Source organism: Melozone crissalis, unplaced genomic scaffold (genome assembly GCF_028551555.1).
Source record: "Melozone crissalis strain CALT ecotype California unplaced genomic scaffold, PUWL_Pcris_2 ptg000012l_1, whole genome shotgun sequence".
In the NCBI taxonomy this organism is placed as follows: Eukaryota; Metazoa; Chordata; class Aves; order Passeriformes; family Passerellidae; genus Melozone; species Melozone crissalis.
Window position 1 is genome coordinate 5,394,154 of NW_026535790.1, and position 24,138 is coordinate 5,418,291.

The 24,138-nt window shown below is 47.3% G+C and overlaps 1 protein-coding gene across 1 annotated transcript; it reads right to left on the bottom strand.

The window, feature by feature from the left end:
* Nucleotides 1-101: 101 nt before the first annotated feature.
* Nucleotides 102-19,208, bottom strand: CARHSP1 (calcium regulated heat stable protein 1). The gene is made up of 3 exons (XM_054270980.1): nucleotides 19,027-19,208; nucleotides 15,134-15,256; nucleotides 102-1,153 (listed from the first exon to the last, which is right to left on the bottom strand). Exons 1-3 carry the CDS (start codon nucleotides 19,194-19,196, stop codon nucleotides 991-993), a joined length of 456 nt encoding a protein of 151 aa, XP_054126955.1. The 5' UTR covers nucleotides 19,197-19,208; the 3' UTR covers nucleotides 102-990.
* Nucleotides 19,209-24,138: the final 4,930 nt, after the last annotated feature.

A 24,138-nucleotide genomic window follows, 5' to 3' on the forward strand; every position in this document is an offset into this window, starting at 1 on the left:
TACCACATCCTACCAAGGGAGTTTGCCAGGGAAACAGATGCAGAATTTACTTCACCAAGGCAGCTGAGCCTGCTGAGAACTCAGGCAGTGTTTAGCACACCTGGGCAGCACACAGCTGCTGTGCAGCAGTGCAGGTGCCCTCCCTGCCCCTGGCACACCATGCCAGTCAGCTGCATGCAGTCTGGAAGGCAAATCTTCAGCCTGGTCAAAATTCATACAGACACCCTCTGAGGCTGTGAAGTATCCACTACTCTATGGTTTTCTACCACTTACCTTGGAGCAAATTTAAATTTGAGATTTTTTTTTTTTTTTTTAATACTGGCCTATAAAATCTGTTGCTAATCAACCATCAAGGCACCTAAATAAATTCACAAACAACCCCAGCTTTACCAGTACAACACAATTTCCACACCATTTGCAGGGGTGCACCTGATGGGCACTGGAGCACAACCCCCTGATGGAGATCTTCCACCCTGTGGCAGCTGCTGTGTTTGTGAACTTCCTTCCATGAGGAAAACAAGTCAGCAGTGAACACCTCTGTGTGTCAGCCAGGGCATTCAGGCACTAAATCAGCAATAAAGGTGCTGCAGCCCTGGAGAGCAGCCCAGGGAGCTCAGGGCTCTGAGCTGGGCCAGGCCACCTGCACCAGAAGAGCTCTCCTTGAAACCTCTCCCCCCTTCCCCTGGGCATTTCCTGGAATCAGTTCACAAGACAAAAGAAAACCCAAACCTCCCCTCCTCCACCAAGCACACAAACTAGCTCTCTTTAAATACATTTCTTGTAAACACATTGCGCTAGATTTTTTTCATTAGCATTTGAATTGCCTTTTTTTTTTTTTTAAATCGGGCCAGCTGTAAAAAATTGTAATTTTGGCCTGCATCTGCTTTATTGACAATGCAGTATTTCCTCACACACAGAATTCTTCAGGCAGGTCCTGCAGCCAGTTGCTGAGCAGAGCCCACCTGGCAGCAGCCACGCTCCAGGGACGCCTCAGGAGCTGATGACGTGCCCTGACCAGGTCTCGTGCTTGGTGCCAGGGGCCAGGTGGGTGATCACCACCTCCACTGCCTGCAGCTTCTCGTTCTTGGGAGGGATGGTGCACATCTTGTAGGTGACCTCGTCGCCTGCCACGGGAACGTACTCGCCTTCAATGCTGTGGAGGGAAGCTCCAGTTAGTCAGGAGTCACATAAACACTCGTTCTCTTCTGCAGCTGACTGAATTTTTTATCATAATTGTTAGCTTAGATGCTCAAAGTACTTCAGGGATTTTAGAGAGCCTGTCATCTGTCAAAGTCTGAGGCTGATTTTGGTTGTCTCGCAGTGAAATCCTATGAAAATGTTACAAACACCACCATCACCCTAAAAAATCAACCAACCACAAGAAGTACAAAATAAAACCCAATAAAACCCACAAAAATCCCCCCTTCAATCTGCCTTAAAGAATATTCAGGTGAGCCCAGGCTTGGACTGAGAGCTGTGCACCAACACCTCACTTGCAGCAGCACTAGAGGGCAGGGCTGCCACTTACTTCAAGGATATGGTTTTTAAACTAAACAAAATTGATCTCTTTTTGGTTGGTTTTCCTCCTCTTCTCACTTAAGCTTTTGAAGATTCAGTTTGGGGTTCTTTTTCATTTTTTCTTAAAAAGAACTGTACCATGTAATGGCAAGATTTTCCCTTTAGGTTACTCCACCATAACACAGTTTGAGGTATTAAATAAAAAAGGAGCCCAGCTAAGATATGGTATCAAATATTTCAGAATTACTTGCTGTGAGAAAAGAGAGTGTTGACATCTTATCGCAGGGGTTCCATACTGCTGTCTCCTTATCACAACAGTTCCATACCTTCTGGGTGTTTTCTCATGGGCATCTCCTCACAGCACTCACTCTTTCTCCTTCTCAAAGCAGCCACTGACTCCAGTTCCCTTCTCACCCAGCCGCCCCACTCTTTTATAGCATCTTCTTCTCATTGCTTACAGCTGTGGCCTGGTAAAGTCAGGCCTGTTCCTGATCTTTGATAATTGGCCCAGCTGCAGCTCCTTAGGGGTGAGATTCCTTTCTACACTAGCTTTATTTTCTCATATTCTATCCCCCTACAAGAGAGCTCTGCTATCCTGATGTGTGAGCCTGCACAAGCACCCACCCAGCACTCAGGGACGTTTCCAGGAGGCTCCTCCTGGCCTCAGCTCCCCCAGAGTGATGCTGCCAGACCTGCACTGTGCATTTGCTACTGCACATGAGCCTGGGTTTGGAATCAGTGGGAGATGCCAAAAGAGCTTCACCTTCTGTTCAGATCAAGGTGCTGATGACACAGAGAGCTGCAAAGAGCCCTCCTCACCTCCACCCTGTGCTTGAGATCACAGCTTTGTAATAAAAATCCCAGCATGTGCCACTGAGCACTGGCAGAGATTCCTCCCTCCTGCCTTGCCATGAGGCTCTGACAGTACAGAAGATGCCACTTCACCTTTCTTTAAATGTACCCACACCTACATGCTCGGCTTCCTTCCCCTGCCCTGACATTTCTCAGTGAAGGTTTTCAGTGTTTCTCAGCAGTGTCTGTATTTAGGAACAGATCAATACTAATAACAAATTCTACCGGATTCCTAATTGGTGACACTTGCTTGTGAACTCCTGGAGTCCAGATTTGGGTCCAGGAAAGAAAAAATACGTGGTCTAGATCAGGAGTTTGGGGTGCACCACTGAGTTTGGTATTTTCCTTCTCTGAGAGCACACTGGGAGCATGCTCACCCCACCCAGGAATTTTACCCCATGTTTTGCTAACAGCAGAAATCTCAGATTTTAGCAGTGTCCTTCATATCCCCTCTCATTTTGTGACCCATTAATCTTAGGGATTTTCTATTGCAGGAAAGGCTGGCAGGACTGATAGGAGGCAAAGACACTGGTCCCCACTGGGAGTTCTAAACTCACATCAGAGTTTGCTTCTCCTCACAGTTGTGCAAAACTTCTCCAGCTTTGCCTCTGCCAGCCCTTCCCCTTTTGAGGGCTCCTGTGTGAGCTCTGCCCTGCAGGTCAGCTCAGGCTGTGGGGAGCCAGAGCAGCCCAACCCAGACAGGACAGGGTAACCAGACAAGTACAAGGGAAGCTGAAAATGACCCCTACATCAAGACTTCTCCCATGGGAAACTCAAAAGAAAAGTCATTGTTTGCTAGCAGATTGTATCAACATGATATTGAAAATGCTGCTGTATCTAAATATGAATCTAAAACCTGCTATGAGGAGCTAAAGGCACTCCCAAGGCCTGGGGTTTGAAATGTTTGAGGGAATAAAGTCTTTCAGAGTTTATTTCCCTGGAAATGCCTCTACTCCAGAGCTGCCCCTGACTGTGGCCATCAGACCCAGGAGGGCAGGTCCTGAGCTGAACCCTCCAGAGCAGTGCCCAGGAAAATGGGAGAAAATTGAAGGCAGAAGAAATATTTACAGCAAAAATCAAGATAAAGCCTCCTTCATCAGACCTGACAGCCCCTTCCAACCCACACAGGCTGATCCAGCTGACCTTTATTTACTTGCAGAGTCTGCAGGCCACCCTGTCAGCCCAGCCCAGTATCACTGGACAGGTTCTCACATCTGACCTTTGCTGTGCTGTGCTCTCCAGTCACTGCCTCCAGCTATGCCCCATTCCCCCAGTTCCAACAGGTTTAGGATCCTTTCAGGTGTGAAGGGATTGCACATCCAACCCTTACTGTCCTTCCAGGAGCAGAAACTAATTTACCTTTTCTAGTGCCACAGACCCAGAAGGTTACCCTGACCTTGAAACAGCAGTTTTGCAGTGAGGATGTACTGGAACCTGATGAGGGAACATAAAAGCCCCAACAAGAGACACAGGAAAGGGTAGAGAGAGTCAAACCAGAAGTGAAAATAAAAATGGTATATAAAAAAAAATAGCATCACCTTTCCTACTTAAACCTCTTGAATCTTGAGGAGGATCAAAGGAACCTTGATCCTTTGTGGCAAAAAAAAAAAAAAGAAAAAAAAGAAAAAAAGAAAAAAGAGAAAAAAATCTTGCTACAAAGCTAAAACCACTAAAACTGAACCAGATCTCTCCTTGGTGCTCCAGGCACCACTGCAGAGCCCCAGGCCCTGAGGGAGCAGGAACTCGTCACCACTGCACAGCCACCCCCAAACGGATGCCCTGCCCAGGAAGGGATCTCAGGTTTGGCTGAAACATCTTTTTTTTTAAACAAACAGGAACCTTACATGTTTTTTAAAACCTCTGTAAAACAGGATAAGCCATGGTTAGTGAAATAAACGTTTGAAATCTGCAAAAGTAGGTAAATATGGTTAGTGTAAAAGGAAAGTGGATTCATAGTCCCCCAAAGCACCAATATAAAAAAGCTTTAAGCTCCTGAAAAATGGAGGTAAATGAGGAATCACTTGAATATTCAAAATCAAGTGAGGAAGAAGTACAGCTTGAGCATTTAAAAGGATAAAATGATGGCTGTTTTGTTAGGGAATGTTTTGTTTAAATGGAAACATGAATATGTACCTGGACAGGTTCAGGTAAGGTGTGTGTTGCACGTACACTGGTAACAAAGCGATTCTGCTTTTCCAAGAAATAAAACCAAGTGAATCAGTGTACACACACACAGGACATGGCTAATACAGCCCACACTGCAGGCAGGGAGAGGAGAAGCAGAGGCCCAGCCTGCAGGACACACTCAGCCACCACATCCCTCAGGCCAGGAGGGGACTCTTTGGGCACGGCCTGTTAGCCCTTGGTCTGACAAGGAAAAAGAAAAAACCCAAAATATTTGCCGACCCCCATTTCTTATGCTGAATCGTGAGGCTGAATACTCGTGTTCCTGCTACTGAAGGGATCAGACTGTGCCCAGAATGTGCAGAGCCCTGAGCATTGCCCAGCCCAGGCAGGGGCACTTTTCTCTGCTAGGGAGCATTTCTTGCAGGGCTGAGCATTATGCTGACAGCATCAGATCCTTTCTTGGTTCCACTGCTTATCCAAGCTGACACTACAGGTCACTGGAGCTTGTGATAAAACCTCATTCAACCCCAGGACAGCTTCATCTGATCCCTACCTTGCTGTCTTTCCTCACTTATTGAGAAGACCCTACCCCTCCTTTGCATAGCTGTGTATAAAGGTTGTGGCCACACAAACATCTCCAATTTCATTCTCTGCTTTTGCCCTTTAAACCTTCCTCCCACAGATCAGATATTCTTTTTTCTCCTGCAGGTTTGTGATCCCTAGCTATTTTTGGTGCCTAACAAACATGAGATCATTAGCTCACTGCCTCCAGGGCACAGGAAAAGCAGGAGGACAAAGGTCTGCAGGCTGAGCAGAGCTGAGGGTGAGCAGTGTCCCCTGGGCAGTGTTTGCCACCAAAAGCTGCTGCTGGGACAGACACAGAGCCACTCCAGCCCTGCTGTCACCACATGTGATGCTTGGGAGGAGAAACACACCACACCCAGACTTGTGGAGGGATGCAGAAAGGACAATCTGATGGCACTCAGAGGGGGTGACACGGTGGCACTGCAGGCAGAGCCCTGCACAGAGCTGGGGGAGATCCTCCAGCAGGAAGCAAACCTCCAGCACTGGGCAGGAAATGAGCTGGAAAAGATCAGAGAGAGTAAACAGAGCTCTTGGAACAGACTCAGCCAACAACAGCCATTCTGTAAACAATGAAAGTTACCTGGAAAATTTGGTAAAGGAAGTTAAACATGGACTTTTTTGATGTTACATGTTGATAAAATAATTTTATATCTGTATTTTTCACTTTCACCCTCCATATGTATTAAATGTTGATCTAGAGGAATGTGGAGGTTTCCACTGCTGTTTGAGATATTGGAGTGCACTTTCAATTCAAAATAATGAATATCTACATACCCAGGAATCTTAAGACACTTCAGCAACTTCAAATTCAAGCTAAAAATAGGAAATGCTTTCCTGATGTCAGAGTCAGAGAGACACAATAGAGTGAGTTTTAGATTATCCAGCACCTCCCATTTCCCAGCTCAGTGCCAGTCTGGTATGGTGGAGCATTTTATCCTGCACTATTTTTAGGGAACTGGGAGGTTATTAGGAAATTACCTAAATAAGGAATGTTCTAGTTCTTCCTCCCCACAGCTGCTATTCATATTCCAGGCCTCTTGGGACACAGCCAAAGTCACATGGAAACATTTAGGAACAAGAGTTTTCAGTAATTCTGACCTTGCTGGTCACCAAGCCTGCCATGGGTGACACCATGAGCACCTCCATGGGCTCTGCTACCTCCTGGGCTTCTTAAAGTTCATTTAACACCTTGACATTTCCTCAAGAAACCTGAAGTGCTTTTAACAGCAAGATACACCAGAGTAATGAACCACTGTGAGTTACTAATCCCAAATGCCCTCCCATGCACTCCCTGTGCAAGCCAGCAGTGACTCAGGGAGCTGCAGGGCTGCCTGTCCCCACCAGCCACACCAGGGACTGGGACAGATGAGTGTAAAGAGGCTCAGACTGAAGGATCCCAGCTGTTAATATCCAAGGACCCTGCTCCAGGATCCCCTGAGCTGTAGCACAGACACTTCCCAGGAGCTGCCCTTCGCTCCCAGTTCAGTGGATGCACATCCTGTGCCCAGCTCTCCACTGGCCATGGGGTCTGAATCCCCATCCAGGGATAGCTATGGCTCCAAATCTGCCAATTCCAGCACAGACACCCTGTGAGGAGGGAACAGGAGAGAGCCTTGCAGGGATGCCTCTGTGGGCTCAGCCACAGACAGACAGCTGCTCCTGCTCAGAGCCAGCCTGGATCCTGCCACAATCCCACCCAACACAGTTTGGATCATGGAGGGGCAGATTCTGGAGACTTCACTGCAATAATGACCACAGCAACCTGACTCTCCTGCATGCACCACTGCAAAGGGAGTTTTCTGAGCCAGCTGTAGGGGTGGAGAACACTTAGGAAAAAGATTATCCATGTTCTATTCATTTCCAAACACATCTCTAGAAAGATCTGTAATTCTGCTGCCTCTCCTTCCTGCCCCAGATAATTTACCTATTTCAGCCACTTCACCCTGCAGCAGAGCATGAGAAGGGGAGTCCATCAGGAAGGATCTGTGCTGTCCAAAGCATGAAAGTCATGCAGGATTTTGGAGGCAATCAGAAAACTGAGATTTGGCTTCCCAGCACCCCAGTGCAGTTGGCTGCAGTCAGCAGAAACTGTTTTGCTGGTAGCTCACAGAAAAGCCAGAGAGGCCAGGGAAGTTTGTTCTCTCAGCTCAGATTCAGCTCTCAGATCATTTAGAATTACCAAGTAATTTTAATTTCCAACCAATATTGTTCCACTCCAGCAGAGGAGCAGCACCACAGAGAAGCCAGGAGATGTGGCACTAGTGCTGTGCACCAAAGAGTGATCTGGCAGGAAATCAGAGGAAAGGAAGGAGCATGAAAAGATGATCTCTCCATGGACACAGCAGCTCAGAGCTGGGCTCTCCCTGCAGGAAGGTGCAGCTGACAGAACATCTCCAGCACAGCCAGCAGCTGGAATGCAGCAGCAGAAAGGGACATCCCCAGCTGGGAGCCCAGAGCCCTCGGGTGCTCAGCCCTGCTGAGCTACAGACACTGGGGGCAAACCTGAGATCACACCACAGTGGAGAAGTGAAGCACAGCAATGTGCCCAGGATGTCCCTGGGGTGCTGTGTGCCTGTGTCCCTGGGGCAAGCACAGCACCAGTCCTCCAGAGCCATCACTGCCCAGGGGTCAGGAGCCCAGCCTGAAGGACAGCCTGAAGGCCTCTCTGCAATGCAGCATTTTCCCCTTCAGAGCCAAGTGCTGGCAAACTGCAGAAAACCCACAAGCACTGAATGTTTTTTCTTTTTCATTAAATATGCTGCTTTTGCAAAATAAAATCTTTTAAAGCACCAAGAGTGTGGTCATTCATCCATCACTGCTCTCTGATGAGCCACCTCCTTGCCCTGCCCTTGCAGGTACACAGGCTTCAGGCCAAATCCCAGACAAATGCAAAATCCTGGGGCACAAAGCATCTCCATCATGTGCCCACTCCCAAATGCTCAGGGGAAGCAGAAGGGTGGGTGCAGTGCTCTGATGCACAACACTTGATCTCTTCCCCCAGGCTCCCCATGTCCCCCATCCCTCAGCAGCCCAGTGGGAAGGGAAGCTGATGTGAACCTGTCTGAAACATCAACAGCCAGCACTGCAGGGATTCCTGTCTGCCCTCGGGGAACATCCCACAGCTACAGGTGGGACAGCAAGAGGGGATGGGGGAGGCCACCAGAGGCACTGTGTGTGCTGACAGCCACAGCAGGGACTGTCTGGGAGAGCTGAATTACTCCTGGCAGGGAACAGGAGCCAAGGAGGTGGCACACAGGAGGACAAAGCTCTCACACTGCTGCTGTAACACCACCATACAGGAGGATAAAGCTCTCAGTGATGCTGTAACACCAGCATACAGGAGGATAAAGCTCTCACACTGGTGCTGTAACACCACCATCAGTTTGGTGACAGTGGAAATGGAAGAACTGACATTACATGTTGCCATTAAAAATGTAATTATGGGCTTTTTAAAAATTTCACTCCAGGCAAATGAATTCGCCATTGCTGCCTGCTTTCCAGAGATGTTATCTGAATTACTATCTCAGCAACTCCTCTGCCTCCATGCTTGCCAACTAGCAATATTCACTATTCACTGTATATTCACTACAGCAAGCACATTTTGTGTTTGTTCTAGAGAGGGGTGAAGTATGAATCTGAGAAAAACAAAACACCAAAGAGCCATGACATTTCCCTAGCACAACTATTTATACCAGGTTGAGAACTGTCTGCAGCAAACACAAGGATGCAGGGCTCACTTGTACCCAATCAGTTAAAAAAAAGAAGTGGCTCCACACAAGTGTTATCAAACACCAAAACAAAATCATCTCTGCAGCCTTCAGAGCCACTCATTGAATCAAAGCCAGGCAGACAAAAAGCCCCTTCCAAAGCCTGTGCTGCCATGCAGGCTGACCCTGGCAGGCTGCAGGACTGGGCAGGGAGCAGTTGCTGAGGTGCAGCACAGCCCAGGGCAGGTCCTGCAGCTGGAGAGGGACAACCCCAAGCACCAGCACAGGCTGGGCTCACCCTCTGGATGGCAGCTCTGCAGAGAGGGACCTGGGCGTGCTGCTGGGTGACAAGTGACTATGGTGTGCCCTGGAGGCCAGCAGGGCCAGGGGGAGCTGGGGTGCCCTGGGGGAGTGTGGCCAGCAGGGCAGGGAGGTGACCCTGTGTCTGCTCAGCCCCACTGAGGCACAGCTGCAGGGCAGGGAGGTGACCCTGTCCTTTGCTCAGCCCACTGAGGCACAGCTGCAGGGCTGTGTCCCTGTCTCTGCTCAGCCCCACTGATCACAGCTATAGGGCTGTGTGCCCTATCCTTTGCTCAGCCCCACTGAGGCACAGCTGCAGGGCTGGGCTGTGTCCCTGTCTCTGCTCAGCCCCACTGAGGCACAGCTATAGGGCTGTGTGCCCTATCCTCTGCTCAGCCCCACTGAGGCACAGCTGCAGGGCTGGGCTGTGTCCCTGTCTCTGCTCAGCCCCACTGAGGCACAGCTGCAGGGCTGGGCTGTGTCCCTGTCTCTGCTCAGCCCCACTGAGGCACAGCTGCAGGGCTGGGCTGTGTCCCTGTCTCTGCTCAGCCCCACTGAGGCACAGCTGCAGGGCAGGGAGGTGACCCTGTCCTTTGCTCAGCCCACTGAGGCACAGCTGCAGGGCTGTGTCCCTGTCTCTGCTCAGCCCCACTGATCACAGCTATAGGGCTGTGTGCCCTATCCTCTGCTCAGCCCCACTGAGGCACAGCTGCAGGGCTGTGCCAGCTCTGGGCTCCTCAAGGAGCCACCAGAGAGGTTCCACAGAGGCCACAGAGGAGAAACTGCAGGAGCTGGGCCAGTTCCGTTTGGAGGAGGCAGGACTGAGAGGGGATCTCATCAGATGGAATTATCTCAAAGGCAGTTGCCAAGAGGATGGGGCCAGGCTCTTTCCAGTGGTGCCCAGCAACAGGACAAGGAGCAATGGCCATGAACTGAACACCACAAGTTCCACTCATCATGAGGAAGAAATTCTTTATGTCAAGGGTGACTGGATCTGCGAGGGAGAGGATGAACTCTCCCTGTCTGGGGACATTCCAAACCCACCTGGATGCATTCCTGCAATCTGCTCTAGCTCACCCTGCCTTGCCAGGGCCATTAGATATTCTCCACAGCTTCCTTCCAACCCTAACAATTCTGTGATCCCATATTTCTACCCACATCTCACAAGTCCAACTCAATAAAGCAGCTTTGGTGCAACTTCCACTAATGAAACATGTCTCCATGTCCACATTCCTGAACAGGTACACAGAAAATTTTGCAGACATGAAGTGAAGCTTTTCAATGTCACATACATTTGACTTTATTTCTGGGCTAATGCTCATTTAAAAAGGAAATGCCAACCCAAGTGTTGTTATTATCTTACAAAAAATAAAGAAACTTACAGGGAACAGACATCCCATCCCATGGAAGACATTTTCACTAAAGTATAACCTCAGAGCTCCTCAAAGCTTAGAGGAGAAAATAATTTAATTCCTCAAATTAAAAGTTTATGTTGAAAATCATAATAATCTGCATGTCAGGCAGCTGGTGCCTATGCTTAAAGCCTTCACTAATCATCACAGCTTAGTGATGAGCACAGAGGAACCGTCTATCTTGGTGAATCCAAAGTGGCATAACCATTTTATCCAAGCTCATGAAATCCCAGCTTTTGGGAAGAATTTGGGAGGAACAATCCGCTTTCATTTCATGAGAAGATGCTTGTACCACACTGAGCAGTGAACAGGCTAACATCTCCCTCACATTCAGATTTAACTGAATAAATAGATGGAAAAGAATCCCTTGATAAACATGATGAGGATCTGAAAACTCTGTGCAAACCAGAGCCACTGGAGTCCCCTGAGCCACAGGCCTGGTTACAGAATGCTGCCACAAAAAGCAATTCCAGTTAATAAAGAGCAATCTATCAAATTCACTGTGAAATAAACTGAAATGAAAGGCAGTACTAATTTGTCCTTCCAGTGTTGCCTTGCATCAGAATTAAGACAGTGACACCATCACCCTCCAGCACTAAAAGCTGTTTCCAGCAACTCAAATATACTCTGAGTAATTAAAGAACACAATGTGCTGAAACCTTCAGTACTTCAATAATAGCACTTTTCACTAACAGGTTGAGGCAGAAACATCAGCTATTTTTGAACTGAAGCTCTGAGAGAGTACCTACATGTGAAACATTTCAAACAGGGGCCCATTCCTGCTACAATAGAAAATGCTGTTGACTTCAAGAAAGCAGAATTGACCTAGAGAAGCTGTAAAAACACAAAACACTTCAGTCCTACAAAATCTGTATGAACTAAGATGCTTCTGAAAGAGCAAGGAAAAGAGTCTTTGAGCACACAGATTCTGCCAGAAGCAGGGCATGGTTTGCCTGCTGTGAGATGGAAGGAGAAGTGGAGGCCCATGGTGAAAGCCAAGTCAGTAAACCCCACAAAGGGCTCAGAGCCCGTTTGGGGCAGGAGGAGATCACCAGGGAGGGAGAGGACCCTCAGCACTGAACTGCCAACCATGGGGTGGGAAAAGCCTCTGCAGAAAGGCACAGGTGCCACAGGAGTGGGTGGGGAACAGGAGGTGCCCTGCAGCCTTCTCCTGCAGGGACAGCACAGCACATGGAGCCTGCTCCTGGTGTGAAATGCACTGAAATGACGCAGCTGAGAACAGAGAGCCAGGCTGGGCTGTGGCTGGGCTGTGTCTGAGGGCCCAGAGCCTCCCACCCTGCCCACAGAGCAGCTCTGCCCCTCTGAGCCCTGCCCTGCTCAGCCTCCCCACACAGGGTGGTGCAAGGATGGAGGAGCAGAGAACCTCCTGCGCCAGCCAAACAAGCACTGGAAACACCTCCACAAGTGAGGCTGGCCATAAACTTTTACAACCTTTTGGCTGGTTTAGGATGGAGGGAGTGGGTGGCAGGCAGGGGAGGGTGGCACAGCTCTCCAGTTACTCCAGTACAGTTTATTATTGATGGCTCTCAGAGCAGTGTGAGAGCAGATGGGATCAATACACCAACAGCACAGCCCACCAGAGGGGACTCCTGTCACAGGGGCCTCGCACAGAGCACCAAAAATCACATAAAAATCACACAAAGCTATTTTTGTAATGTCACTTGGGACCTCAGCATAGGAGACATATGGGAGTCTTAAACAGGGAAACAGAAAAACATCTCTGGAGTTGCTACTGAGTGGAGGGGAATTGAGGGCAGGCACACCTTGTGCACCCAGAATCAAATCCAAGACAAAGATGTGTTGGGCCATAGGATAGGAACTTGAAAGAGCAGTTCACATTTTGTACAGACAAACAAAACAGCAACCCCAATCAAAAAGTCATCCCCGGGGTTTTAAAAGGAATAATTTCACATAACTGAAGAAAATTTTACTGAACTAGTTGGAAGAGAAAATGTACAAGGCAAAAAAAAAAAAAAAAAAACAGGACTGAAAATAGACAGTTCTTTAAAAGGAATTCATTAGAAGGCTGAAAATTCATGTTTCTGCAAGAAGGCTGTTGTAACTAAACCCCTGCTGATCAGTAACTGTATAGGTCAGACTAGATGTTCACAGTTAAATTTTTTAAATTGTGACATAGGAAATGCTATTTTTAAGTTATTCAGGAAATGAGGAGAAATAGTGCATTTGCATTAGACAAAAGAGAAAGGAGATATTAAAAATGTCACTTCCTTGGGTTGAACACAAGTCAGATCACTGAGCCTATTTGCACCCATGAGCCCTACAAAGCTCTGGGTTGTCAATGCCCATGGTGCAGCAACATTCCAGAAACCTGGAGGAAAGCCAAGTGCTCCTTCTCCAAGGACATGTGCTGCACACACAGCCAGGAAAGACAGCTGGGGCAATGGGAGTGGGTTTGGTGAGGTTTTGTTGACTTATCACTGGATAACCACTCTGAACAACAGATAAGGATTATACAGCTTCAGTACTGTGAGCACTAGGTAAAATAAAACTGGTGGTAGATCTAGAAAAGGTTACAGGAGGATAAACATCAGTCTTAACACACCCTCAGAGACCAACAGCACTGGTCAACATCCCAGCCTAGGAACAAATCCTAAAATTGCCCATTAAACCTTGCAGATTAGCCAGGCCATAAACACCAAGGGCAGAGTGTGGGGTGTGCTGGGGAGTGCTGGGCAGGCAGGGAATGTCCCAGGGGATGTGCTGGGCATTGCTGGGCAGGCAGGGAATGTCCCAGGGGATGTGCTGGGGAGTGCTGGGCTGTCCCAGGGATGTGCTGGGCAGGCAGGGCTGTCCCAGAGGATGTGCTGGGCATTGCTGGGCAGGCAGGGAATGTCCCAGGGGATGTGCTGGGCATTGCTGGGCAGGCAGGGCTGTCCCAGGGGATGTGCTGGGCATTGCTGGGCAGGCAGGGAATGTCCCAGGGGATGTGCTGGGCATTGCTGGGCAGGCAGGGCTGTCCCAGGGGATGTGCTGGGCATTGCTGGGCAGGCAGGGAATGTCCCAGGGGATGTGCTGGGCATTGCTGGGCAGGCAGGGTTGTCCCAGGGGATGTGCTGGGGAGTGCTGGGCTGTCCCAGGGATGTGCTGGGCAGGCAGGGCTGTCCCAGAGGATGTGCTGGGCATTGCTGGGCAGGCAGGGCTGTCCCAGGGGATGTGCTGGGGAGTGCTGGGCTGTCCCAGGGATGTGCTGGGCAGGCAGGGCTGTCCCAGAGGATGTGCTGGGCATTGCTGGGCAGGCAGGGCTGTCCCAGAGGATGTGCTGGGCATTGCTGGGCAGGCAGGGCTGTCCCAGGGGATGTGCTGCCCTGCAGCCAAGCCAAGACTCTCACATCCAGGAATCAGGAATGCAGCCACGGCTGGGAATGCCAGGCTGGATCTGCACCAAACTTTGACACTGCAGAGGATGCTGAGGTCACAGCAGATAAGCAACTCTGCAAAGACTGGGGATAAAGGGCTAATGCGATTATGGGATGTACAGAAAGAGAAACAGAGCAGAACTGGAGGAGATTTTATCTCCTTACACTGTAACTGTGTGCGCAGTGTATAGTCTTAACATTATGCTTAAATTCTTCAGTCTCTTTTCTAAGCATGCTGCAAAGACTGGCTTAGACTGGAGAAAAATTCTCAGCAAGGAACTTAAAAAGCTTTATCTGCTTAGTTTATCAAAAGGTAAATTCAGAGGGGGTGGTTCTCAGTGTGTTCAGAACAAAAAGGGTTCAAGCACTAATGAACCCTTTAACAGAGAAAGCTTCAGCTATAAATTGCTCACAATCTAAGCTAGATAAATTCAAGGAAGTAATAAAGTGTGACTTTTCTTAACAGTAAAGGCAATTAACCTTTAGTTTAATAATGGTACAAGCAGTGCAAAGTAAAAGTAGTGAATTTTCAGTGTTATAAATCTTTACATTAAAACTAGACACTGCATGAAATATTTGCTTCAGGTGAATGCAAGTTTCTGGGTCTAGGCAAAACTCATAGGTTATTCTAAGAGATTTAAGGATCATCTTCTAGTTTTTAACTCAACAGATTTATAATAATAACAGGAAAAGAACTGCTAACAGCAATAATCTATTGCTGCCAGTAACATCTGCATAACCCCTCTTTGCTGGAGTGAGGATGACAGATTATAAACCAGATTGTGCCTGAAATGTTGAGAGCAGTTGGTAATGAAGGCAAAGCAGAGCTGCAGCTCCCCTTGGGCACATACTGTATTTGCAGGGAACCCCTGACAAGGGGGAGAGAGAAATGATGCGTCTGACTCCATCTTATCAGAAGGCTAATTAATTACTTTATTATACTGTATTATTCTATACTATATTACATTACATCTACACTGAATCTGCCAAGCACTCAACTCTGCACACTGTGCCCAGAATCTCATGACTGTCAGCCCACACACACACACCCCTGGCCCTGACAGGCCAAGGAAACAAAACCCCATCACTCTGGGTAAACAACCTCCATATTGCATTCTGCTTTGGCACAAAGACAGGCACAGCAAATGAGATAAGAATATTCTTGGGAAGAGCTGTGCTTTGCTTTTCTCTGTGCAGAGCAGTGTGGGGCTGGAGGCAGACAGGCAGAACTCACTCTGAGATGTGCACGAAGATGTCGGGCCCTCCGTCAGCGGGCGTGATGAAGCCGTGGCCCTTGGAGCGGCAGAAGCACTTGCAGACCCCTTTGTAGATGGGCCCCTCCGAGGCTCTCACCGTGCTGCAGGAGGAAGCACAAAGAGCAGCTCAGGCCTGGGCACACTGGGCAGAAAGCACAGTGGCCAAGCCCTCCCTCCCTCCCCCCCCATGAGCTCTGCAGCAGCGCTCAGCTCTCACTGCCACACACTGCACTGCCGGGGCCTTTGGAAGGGACACGCAGATGAAGATGATGTTTGTCAGCACTATAATGCATCAACTGCCATCTTGAATTGAACTGCTCCATCACTGGGTCAGGTTTTCCTCCAGAAAACATACTAAATGTGAGAATCTTCCACTTCCAGACACCATCCTGCCTTTGCTTCCTGCTTTCCAGAGATGTTATCTGAATTACTATCTCAGCAACTCCTCTGCCTCCATGCTTGCCAACTAGCAATATTCACTATTCACTGTATATTCACTACAGCAAGCACATTTTGTGTTTGTTCTAGAGAGGGGTGAAGTATGAATCTGAGAAAAACAAAACCTCATCACACCAAAGAGCCATGACATTTCCCTAGCACAACTATTTATACCAAGCTGTGAACTGTCTGCAGTAAGCACAAGGATGCAGGGCTCCCTTGTATCCAGTCAGTTAAAAAAGAGAAGTGGCTCCACACAAGTGTTATCAAACACCAAAACAAATCATCTCTGCTAAATGTACGAATCTTCTACCTTTGATGAGTTTGGGAATACCAGTGTCCACCTAAGTGTTGTGCTTTCACAGATTTCACAGGAAGTGTGAAGCCCAGCTGTAGTGCAAACAGCCAGACTCATGCCTGAGCTCCTCCTCCACTGCCATGGGACCTGTATTTTAAATGAGACACATTGGCAGAACCTGCAATCTGCAATACTGCCATGAAAAATATGACTTGTCCTGAAAACTGTGTGGTTAAATCCTTTCCTGCATTAATGATCCAGGGATCCAAACTCACTCAAACACTTCCATTAATGAAAACCAACTGGTTTAGACATATTATGGGGTTTACTCTGAGCATTGCTTAGGTCAGAACCTTCTTCATGCCAGGAATATCCAGTAGGTTCCATGTTAGAAGAGGATTTTGTTGCAATTCTTCAAACACAATGACAGCTCTGCCATTTGTTTACGTGCATCATGGCAACTTGGACACCATTGTCCCAAATGTTTAAATTTTACTGAAGTCTAAATGAAATTGTTTTTAAAAAATGGTAACAGCTTTGTTCCTTAAATCAAACTAACAATAAAGAAATGTAGTTGAAAGTGCTAAAGAAAGAAATCTCCATTAAATCACTTCATTTCCAGCTCTATAAAGCTGTCAACACACCTGACCTCACAAGTGCTTGTTACACAGAAAAGCACTCACTGTCCTAAACAAGCTATTAAAGTTCAATTGCATCTTTCAAAGAGATAAGGCACTGTGGGGGATGAGGCCCCCCACTCCCAGTGAACCAAAATTAAATAATCCCACTGAATAATAAGCCACTGCCTGTCACATTCATCTCTTTATACAACTGCTCACCTAGAGCTCTTGCTTAAAGAGGACACACACACAAAAAATTCAGAGCTATTTTGGTTTTCAGGGCAAACAAATACAGCAAGATTCTTACACTAATTAATGATTAAAGGACTGTGGAAGCCAAATAACAAATTCTTTCTTTTTGTAAGAACCAAACTAAGATTAACAGCTGAGAAGATTTACAAAGAGTTCATTATTAACACAGCACTGAAGCAAGCTAGCTTGGACTTGCTTTTCAAGGGCAACCCCAATTATTAAGTCAATTATGTTCCTTTCAGCAATCTACTTCCATCAGGAAGTTCAGGGCATTTGAAAGCTTTTGGAACTGACAAAATATAAACTTTTCTTCTGCTTCTCTTCTTTTTTGCCTCATTTTGAATTCAGAAGTAATAATATGAAGCATCAGTGAGACTTATTATTTAAATCCTGATGGATAACTCTGGAAGAAAAGAGCTGGATAACACTGCAAGGAGCAAAAGGGGGAAAGCACACAAACCAGAGTGAGTGGCCCAAAACAGACTGGCTGGGGGGCAGAGATCTTACTGCCACAGCTTTCATTCAGCACTGCCAGACCTTCCTCACACAGAAATAAAAGGCTGTGGCAGAAGCTTCACATTGCACCCAGATTCAAAGGCTTTGAGATGAACAAAGGAGCCCACATTGCCTTCCTCAGGTCAGCTCCTCACTGGGGGGCCCCTGACAGGCACTGGGAATTCTCTGCAATGGCCAAACCTGGCCACACCATCCTCAGCTGCTGCACTGGGGAGGGGTTCCCTCTGGACAGGGCTCACAGGAGCCTGCACAGCACCACTGGGCCCCAGGAAAGACCAGGGAAAGCCAGCTCTGCTGAAAGATTGCTACAAAAAGCAAAAAATACTACCTTGCTTCACGGAAAACCTCATACAAAAAACCTTAGAGAAAGAGATATGGGGTGACACCCTGATAACTCACATTCTTTAACAGGTCTATCTGAGCAATCTTAAGATGAAGGCATGAAAGTTGAATATGAAAAGGAAACAAGGAAATAATAACTAATCCCACTGAATAATAAGCCACTTTCCTCTGAAAAGTGATGGAGCATCCCTAAAATGTAACTTTGATGAAATTAGCACAGGTGTCAGGAGTAAAAACCTAAAACTTCCAGTGAGGTTTGGTCCAGTGCTTCAGGGGCAGTGAGAAGGGAGACCATGCCAAAAAAAAAAATCAGGATCTGAGAAGGAAGCACCAACACAAACTGGTCCTGGAAGCCACAACCCAATGCCAGAAGTGAAGCAAAGCTTTAGACAACAAACTGTTTTGAGGGCTTTTGGTGTATTTTCCCCTCCCTGTAAAACTTTTGTCCTAAAGAGCCAAGTGACTTCAAACATCCTTTTCTAAAACAGAGCATTGAAAAACTATAGTACATTTGGACTGAAAGTCCGAAGGCATCAGAACTTCTTGGAGAAGAGTATCACAAAGCAGCTTCAGACACCAGGCCCCCTCCAGGGGCTGCTGGCTGCGCCCTGTTACTGTTGAGTAAGAAATTACACCGAATATTAGAATGTTGGTTTGCAGAACAGTAGTTTCAATATGAAAATTCTCTCCTTTTATAGATAGATTTGACATATTCTACTTGATTGGTTAATTAATAAAAGCATTTTTCTTCTCCTTTTTTATAGAGAGTTAAAGGAATATTGCAATTCTTTTATGGATAGATGTGAAAATTCTCTTCTTTTATAGATACATTTGCCATTGGTTGGTTCTTTTATAGATAGTTAAAAGAATATTGCAATTCTCTTCTTTTATAGATAGATACGAAAATTCTCTTACAGATAGGTTTGACATTGGTTGGTTCTTTTATAGATAGTTAAAAGAATATTGCAATTATCTTCTTGTATAGCTAGATATGAAAATTCTCTTATTTTATAGATAGGTTTGACATTGATTGGTCAATTAATAAAATTTTTTAAAGTATTAATTCTTTTGTATTAATTTTGTATTAATTAAAAAGTAATAATGAATAAAATTAATATTTGATTGGTTAACTAATAAAAACATTTTATTTCATTTATTGTGAGCCTGCCACAATCTCCCAGCAGCTAGGAAACCAACAGTCCACACCTTCATTAAACCTCCAGCTGGCTCAGGTGTGCTTGCAAACAGTTTTTGAAAAGAACAGAAACAGGGCAGGAAAAGGCCACTTGTAGGTCGTTTGCACCAATAAGTTATCATTGTTATAACTCTGTGAAAGTCCCCCAAAAGCGCGGTGAGAACAGGCATTTCCCGCTCCCAGAGCAGGCTGCGGCAGGGCGGTACTCACGCCGAGAAGGTCCGCGTGCGGCGGGTGGGCAGCGGGCTGGGGATGAGGCAGCCCCGCAGCGGGGACGGGGAGCGCTCCCGCGGCCGCCGGCTCTCGGGCAGGTGCAGCGAGCTGGGCGGCGCAGGGCCGGGGCACGGCGGCGAGGAGGAGGAGCTGGGCTCCGCAGACATTCCTGAGGCCGGAGCAGAGCCTGCAGAGACGAGAGATCTGATTTAGCCCCAGACGGGAACTGTCATAAATGCCACAGATGCTTGCGATGCTGATTTTGTAAGAGCGTGACTCACTTCCTGCAGACGTACACACGGACACGGCTCCACCAGCTCTGCTCTGTATCAGTGAGCTGGTGTTTTGTAAAGTTTATTTCTTTTGAAATGTCACAGTTTTGTCAGCTGTAGTAGGAAGCTCCTCTGCAAACAGATTACTCCACAACCAACGTGTTTGCTCACTCGTGCCTTACTCACAGGCTCTGAGCCCCAGCTCCTGCTCTTGGTGTGCCCCACACACCTCCCACACTGACGGGCTTTGACCACAGAGGAGTTGCACACAAACACACACCACAAGAAAGAAGCCCTTGAAGAAGAAATGCTGAGATAAAGCTGCACCTCCAGTGCTGCAGGTTGGTTTTGCTGTGTAATCACCATGATAACTCCATTGCTGCTGCTGCTCGCTTATTAACACAGCTCTGTCAGCTCATAACACCTCCAGCCTGACTGTGTGAGAAGAGAATCAGAGGAGAGCTCCTTAATTCCCCTCAGACTGAGCCAGGCAGCTGATTTACTGTGCCTGGGAAGGAGCACAGCAAAGCTGGGAGGCAGTGCCAGCCCTGAGGAGCTGACCCCTCCTGCCTAGCAGACCTGACAGACCCAGCAATCCCCTTCGGGAGCTCTGAGCCTGCCACAACCTCCCAGCAGCAAGGAAGCCAATAGTCCACACCTTCATTCAAACCTCCAGCAGGTTCAGGTGTGCTCTTGCTCAGGTCCCACAGCCCATGCCCGTCTCAGCACACCAACAGCAATACATCTCATCACACAACAGGCAGAACTCCCAGAATCCATGCAAGGAGCAGGATCAGAAACAGCAGCACTTCCACACACACAAATGCATGGCTCACAGCAGCAGTGGCAGAAATAAGAGGAAATAACCAGCACTGCTCTGATATTACTATGCAAGTCCCCAGCCACACTGAAAGGGGAAGATGATTTGCAAAAATAACAAATAACTCACTACAGTTTTACTTAAGAAGACTAAAAATATCTGGTTATCTGGATGAGTTAGCAAAAAATGTGGCGATCTGAGTCAAGAAAATATCACGAAGGCAAGAAATGCTGCCTTTAAGACCAATAGTTTAATTGAGCTGAAATCTCTCATATCCATTATGCACCCTCCTCTTGACACCCACACTCCCCAGCCCATGAATTATGGAGTGGATCCTTGACATGACATTTGAGAGATGCAGCCTTCTTGTCAATGACAAATCTATATTATTTCTTCCTGAAAATAAAGACTAAAATTAAAAAGGCTTCTTAAGAATGAAGTCACCAGGGAACAAAGGCTTTTGTCTTTAATTGCTCAGGGTGCTCAGAAGATAGAAGTGAATAGTCAGTCATACTCCCTCTTCTACCAGCTTGAGCTTTCCTCCCTGTTCTCAAGAACAACTCAGCTGAGAACAAAACCTCAGCTTTAGGGATGGAATTTCAAATATGGATGGTATCTGTCACCCATGAGCTAATGCCCTGCCCAGTGTCATAGCACAGACCAAGATGATAACACCAAAGGGTCAGGATTTTCCAAACTTCCTCCTCCTCAAAATAGACCTGCTGTGCTGGCTGGTACAGAGGAAGTCTCAATTTTCTAAAGCCCCCTCCTTTGGACACCTTGCTTTCAAGGAATGTGTTTGACATGGCAGGACCATAATTCTGGTAAGTCACAGGAAAAATAACAGCAAACAATTAAAACCTGATTCTGATAACTCAGCACACATGGGCTGAGTGAAAACACAGCTTTTAGAATCACATGCTTTCTCTCCTCATCTAACTATAAACCAGCTTGTCAGGTGACAAGCAAAATGCAAAGTATTCACCCATCTACTGCAATAGAGCCACAGAGGGCTGCCTGTCCCCTTCCTCAAACAAGGCTAGAGAGGCAGAATTTTCTCTCCTTTCTTCAAAACACAGACAAACCACAAAAATATTCACAAATAAAGAAGATTAAATGGAGTTAGAAGTGTGCTACCATATGTTATTGTTCCCATTTGTATTATTTTGGTGCCCTCTGCTCCGCACACATACAATAAACCAGCAGTGTAGAACATTCAGTGCAGTGTCACTGAACAAATGTCCTTTTTGTTCTCTGCCCACAGTAAAGGTGGGTGAATAGCCTCAACTCTCATCACTTCTATTACAGGAGCCCTGCATTGTGCTCAGAGCTGGGTGAGACCTGACCCAAAACCACACAGCTGAAGGCAGAGAGCAGCAGCCACACTTGGCTTCACCGCCACCACAACCTGTGGGGACATGGGGGATGCAGAGCCATGCTGCAGCTCAGGCTCTACAGGCAGGATGGTGCATCCCTGCCCGGGAGAGTGCACTGACTCATCCCTCTGCCCCTGGGCTTCTCTGCCAGCTGTACAAACCAGGCACAGTGAGAAGGAGGGCAGCCTGACTGACCAAGCTGAACTGTGTGTGTACTGCAGGATGGCAGCAGCTCCCACCTCTGTGGCAGAGGATCAGCTCATCTGGACCTTCACAAAGACAAAGGTGCAGCTGGGCTGTCTCAGTTGGTGCTGGTGTGGCCACTTGTTGACGTTGTTCATGCAGGATTAGCTCATTTCCCTTGGCAGCCCTCCTGCAGGAGCACAGACACTCTCCCCACTCGCAAGCGCAGCTGGAGGCCGGGCAGTGTTGACACAGGAAGCCTACAGCAAAAACTCAAAACAAAACAAAACCCGCACCCCAGCCCTCCCAGCCACCTCCTCACAAATGCTTTGCCTTCCCAAGGCAGTTACCAGCAGTCTGCAGAGATGTTTCCCAGATGTTATCCTGGGCTCTGAACTGACTCCTGTAAATCAAGGATCACCCCTGGAACTTGGATGGCAGCCCTTCCTCAGCACCCACAAATTCCTTCCTCTCCTTTTGACTCTGTGACTAGCTGAAGAAACTTTCCTGCAGCTCTCAGAAGCCCCCTACATCTCCCAATTGATGTCCATCTGGTTTTCCCCTAAAACCAGGGAAACCACTTGGATTTCCTCCAGCCCAGCCAGCACTCTCCCCTTGGCCATGGCAAGGACATGACCCCACAAAGCCCAGCAGCAGTGCAGGCTCCCCGAGCTGCCAGGAGCACCCATCTCCTTGTGCCAGCGCTGCAGAAAGGGCAGCAGTGAGATCCCAGCCAGGCCAGGGAGCAGGGACAGCACAGCCAGCAGCTCTCCCCTGCTTGAGCCAGCAAAACGTGTGCCTGCGGGGATTTACAGAGTGAATGCAGCATGACGTAGGGTGGTGATGTTTTCAGGCTCTTTAGGAAACTCCAGCCACGTGCCACATTACCCTGAAATCGCCCCATATTTCAACATGCATCATTTATCTTTCTCCAAAGTGATTTTTTTTAAATATTTATGTTTAGGAACACACCGAACTGGAATATAAATAAAATGAATTACAGTAGCGTCATGGCAAAAGTAGACTAATTTAACATTTCAAAGCAAAAATATTTTTTAACATACCTTTTTTAGAAAAATAGGTCAATGTGTGCAGAAAGAGACCCCAAAATGTCATCTACAACAAGTGACCTACAAAGCACCTGTAACAAGTGAGCTACAAAGAGCACAATACATGCAGGAGAAATTTCTGAAATTCTCCATGAAAAATAAATTTTAAAAGTTATAAGGTTGGGGGTATATAAATGTCACCATAATTTCTCTATACATCTATACATCCTATTTCTCTTAAAGTGTGCCCCATACCTCTAGGAATACCCTAAAAATAGCAGGTTTGGGGAAGTTATCCATTCTGACCAGCACAACACTACCACAGAAATCTTATCTCACTTATCTCAGAAATCTTATCTCAGAGCCCTTTGTGGCACTGGGACCCCTGCACACAAGGATCCCAGCACTGCCCCTGCACCTCAGGGTGAAGCACTTACAAAACACAAACAGTTACGAAACAGCTTCCAGAGCTTCCCCTTGCAGCTCAGTCTGCATGACTAACTTTCCACAATTAATACTGGTATTTCAATTAGCACTGAAACTCAGAGGAGTTGCAACATGCATGTGACATGTCACAGAGGATTATGGTATAGGCATGATGCTCTTGGAGGCTGCAGAGTGCCCACACACTGGAGTGATTTGTCACTTAATGGAGACCAGGACGTGTCCAGTAAAAGCCTAATTATAAGGTAAGCAAAATACAACAAGGAAAATTCTTATAGCTTGTTTGGGTGTACAAATTAATTTGTATTGAAACAGGGTTTAGTTTACAAACAGCAGCAGCTATTTCCAAGCAATCTCAGCACTGAACACTTTGTGCCCAGATGCTGGGGGTGCCCTTCTGCTCCTGCAGTGAGCAGTGTCTGTGTCTGAAGGAAACCCTGCTCAGGCAGCACAAACCCACCCTGCACAGCAGTGACCACAGAGAGGGATGGGGAGGAACCCAGTCATCAGCAGCCTATACAGCACACTGACAGAGATGAGGACTGCCTGCAGTCCCATGTTTTCCATTGTTCATCAAAGCTCAAAGGAAAGAAAGGTTTAGGTGACGGAACTGGATGGTTAGTCAGAATAAGCACATGTTTCAACTGGTTTAGGATTATACTGAAAGATATATGGTGATACCCTGTGGCTCATTTTATCAAAAATACAGAGTAATCAGGATTTTCTCTCACTGGAAATCCAGTACTGATGATGCACAAATCGTTGCTCCAAGCTGAGCAGAGCTAGCCAGGGTCCTCCACAGCACAGGAGGCTGTCACAGATGCACTGTCAGCTGCCAGGGGACAGAGTGTGCACAATCATGGGAAGGACCAGCTTCCATCCTGCCCCTTGTAAAAAGGTACTTCAGAGGGAGCAGAACAGTGGTAAGGCAACTTCCTCAGGACATGGCACAGAGCTGTCCCAAG

Excerpts from the sequence above, each read along its gene's own strand:
- CARHSP1 (XM_054270980.1), bottom strand. The coding sequence starts at position 19,196 with ATGTCTGCGGAGCCCAGCTCCTCCTCCTCGCCGCCGTGCCCCGGCCCT. Across the intron at positions 15,257-19,026 it reads CGCACGCGGACCTTCTCGGC|CACGGTGAGAGCCTCGGAGG; the intron begins GTGAGTACCGCC and ends TTCCTCCTGCAG. Across the intron at positions 1,154-15,133 it reads ATCTTCGTGCACATCTCAGA|CATTGAAGGCGAGTACGTTC; the intron begins GTGAGTTCTGCC and ends TTCCCTCCACAG.